The 2,335-nt window shown below is 52.2% G+C and overlaps 3 protein-coding genes across 3 annotated transcripts; all 3 read right to left on the reverse strand.

Moving 5' to 3' along the window:
• Positions 1-611: 611 nt before the first annotated feature.
• On the reverse strand, positions 612-788 carry GLOTRDRAFT_51612 (uncharacterized protein; the record flags this gene model as incomplete). The annotated part of the gene is made up of 1 exon (XM_007873572.1): positions 612-788. A coding segment is annotated over one exon (177 nt), but the record flags the coding sequence as incomplete, so codon positions are not given.
• Positions 789-809: 21 nt separating this feature from the next.
• On the reverse strand, positions 810-1,025 carry GLOTRDRAFT_24680 (uncharacterized protein; the record flags this gene model as incomplete). Its single annotated transcript, XM_007873573.1, has 1 exon — positions 810-1,025. A coding segment is annotated over one exon (216 nt), but the record flags the coding sequence as incomplete, so codon positions are not given.
• Positions 1,026-1,326: 301 nt separating this feature from the next.
• On the reverse strand, positions 1,327-2,256 carry GLOTRDRAFT_51611 (uncharacterized protein; the record flags this gene model as incomplete). The annotated part of the gene is made up of 1 exon (XM_007873574.1): positions 1,327-2,256. A coding segment is annotated over one exon (930 nt), but the record flags the coding sequence as incomplete, so codon positions are not given.
• Positions 2,257-2,335: the final 79 nt, after the last annotated feature.

The following is a 2,335-nucleotide window of genomic DNA, read 5'->3' on the forward strand; positions in this document are numbered from 1 at the left end:
CATAGGTACAGCGGTGTCCGATAACCACAATCTCCGGACGCAGAGGGTGAGCTTTAATCCGAAAACGTCCCTCCACAGTATTTCATTCGCTGGACGACTCGGTTGAGATTCTGGAAGTGCTCCCATACAAAACGACGAATCCCCGGATTTTCTGGAATTGTCTCGTAGGTCCCGTCCGTAAGTATGTAGCGGCTAGGGGGCCCCTTTACCGGGACGTCGTCAATGTAAGGGATGGTGACATCGGGGATTTCAGGCTGGAGAATAGCGGTTACGTCGTCGTGAAAGATAGGTACTGAATTACTCCATCCCATAGGTAGGGTAACAAGTCGCATTGCTCCGAATGGCGTCTGGAATGTTGTGAGATCTCTTGAGGACTCCGCAATCTCCCGTTCGTCATACCCTACGTATAAGTCCAGCATGGCTCCGCAGGCGCGTCCAGCAAATTGCTCCGCCATGTGCTCGGGGATCGGAGGGACTCCGGAGTGCTGAATCGTGACGGCATTGAGGGGTTCCAAACTGTGGACTAATCGGAGTGACTTCCCATCCTTCTTGAGTACGCAAAACCACCTGGAGCGGTACGAAGCATTGGACGGCTCATATACCCCTGCAGCGATCTTCTTCTTAATTACCGCACAGACTTCGTTGTAGATTCCTGGCGGAATGGGAATATTCTTCTGTATCCACGGCGTATGAGGTAGTACCGGAAATTCAATGGGGGGGAAGAAATCCTTCCGGAAACGACCGCGTTCCGAATCATTCCAAGCAAATGCCTGGTCGTGCTTGCTCATGAATTCGTCCATCAGATTTAGCTCCGAGTCTGTCAGGAATCCACTAGGATGGGCCTTGTGTAACGCATTTCTACGCTCTAGTGAATATCGTCCGCTTGGCTGGAATGGAGGGGGATTCGGAGATAAAGTTGGCATATCGGCCAACGGGTCCCCTTTGATATTACGCTGAATCCGGAATTCTTTTGGTAATGTGGCCGGGACTGCGCGGACCTTCTTGGCGACGGGCTTGTACTTTTTCTTAGTGGCCGCAAACGTAGAGGCCACTGGATCCCGTGTTTGAGAATCGCTGACATGGGGGTCACCGGCTAGCGGACGTGACACATCGCCGAATAAATTAACTGATGAAAAATAAGACCGGACTTCGGGAGACTCGCAAGCGGAGAGATAAAGGAAGGGAATAAAATCTTGTTTTGAGGTTTTGCTATTTTCTTGATCACCTAGAATATTGTACGCAGAAATATGAAACTGGGCGGGGGTATCCGTCTCTTCGATGACAAGGGCCGCCCACTGTTCCCTGTCCGATACACCTAAAAATAATTCATCCCGCTCGAGAGGCGGGGCCTCGAAATCGAGGACGACCTCTTGGAAATGTCGGAATGGTGGAAACAATCCCGGAGTTGGGGTCGTTGATCGTGATCGTTTGGTCCTCATTTTTGAAATTCTTGATGCAACTCTCCGTCAAAACATCAAAGGGTCGTCCGAGTAGGATATCGTAGGCCGGATCCCTGATGACATGAATCTGGAGGTAAACGGTAATATCTCCGACTTGGAAAGGTATGTTGTGTGCCAGTCCCAGAGACATGTCGATTGTTTTGTTTGCCGATTGCATCTGGAGTTGTATGGTGGGGTCGTACTGGAGGCCTAAAGTGTGGCAAACCGCTTCCGACATTGCCACGATCTGAGAACCTGGATCTAAAATCGCTTCGACCTTCTCCTGGTTGTCAATAAGTCCCATAATGGACCGAAGCGCATGCGACTCCTTGGCCACGATTAATTGCTTCGGTGTCTCCCCCGGACCTAAACTCCGGAGATAAACCTCGTATGGATCGGGTAGCACAAGCACTCCCGGACGGATCGAGCGTCCATTATGAATCAACTGCTCCACGTTTGGTAGTTCAGGGCCATCTTGCTCGTCTTCCACCTCCTGAATCGTGGCTTGCAGGCGTACCGCTGGTGGGGCCGGTACCTTCTTGGGCGTTACAATGTCCCTATATTTGGCCCGGACCTCCGGAGCTATGGATAACAATTCTTCCGACGTCAACGAGATGTTTGGAGTCTTCAGAGCGCGTTCGAAAACCAGGTCAGAGATACGGGGATTGTAGACGGGGGCCTGAGTACGGTACGCTGGCTCCTTTGGCTTTGGACGCTTCGGCCGCCTGTGCTGGATCCTGTTCTGCGTTCCGCTGGATGCCTGCCTAGGCCGGTTGACGTCTCTTGCACCAGCGAATGGATGGATTGGTCCTTCCGGCAGATGTGGTGGAGTCTCGCGATTGGCTGATGGCCGCGCTGCCTCGGTCACTGGCTGCTCACGGACTGACTGACTCTTA

Source organism: Gloeophyllum trabeum, assembly GCF_000344685.1.
Source record: "Gloeophyllum trabeum ATCC 11539 unplaced genomic scaffold GLOTRscaffold_00341, whole genome shotgun sequence".
Taxonomy (NCBI): Eukaryota; Fungi; Basidiomycota; class Agaricomycetes; order Gloeophyllales; family Gloeophyllaceae; genus Gloeophyllum; species Gloeophyllum trabeum.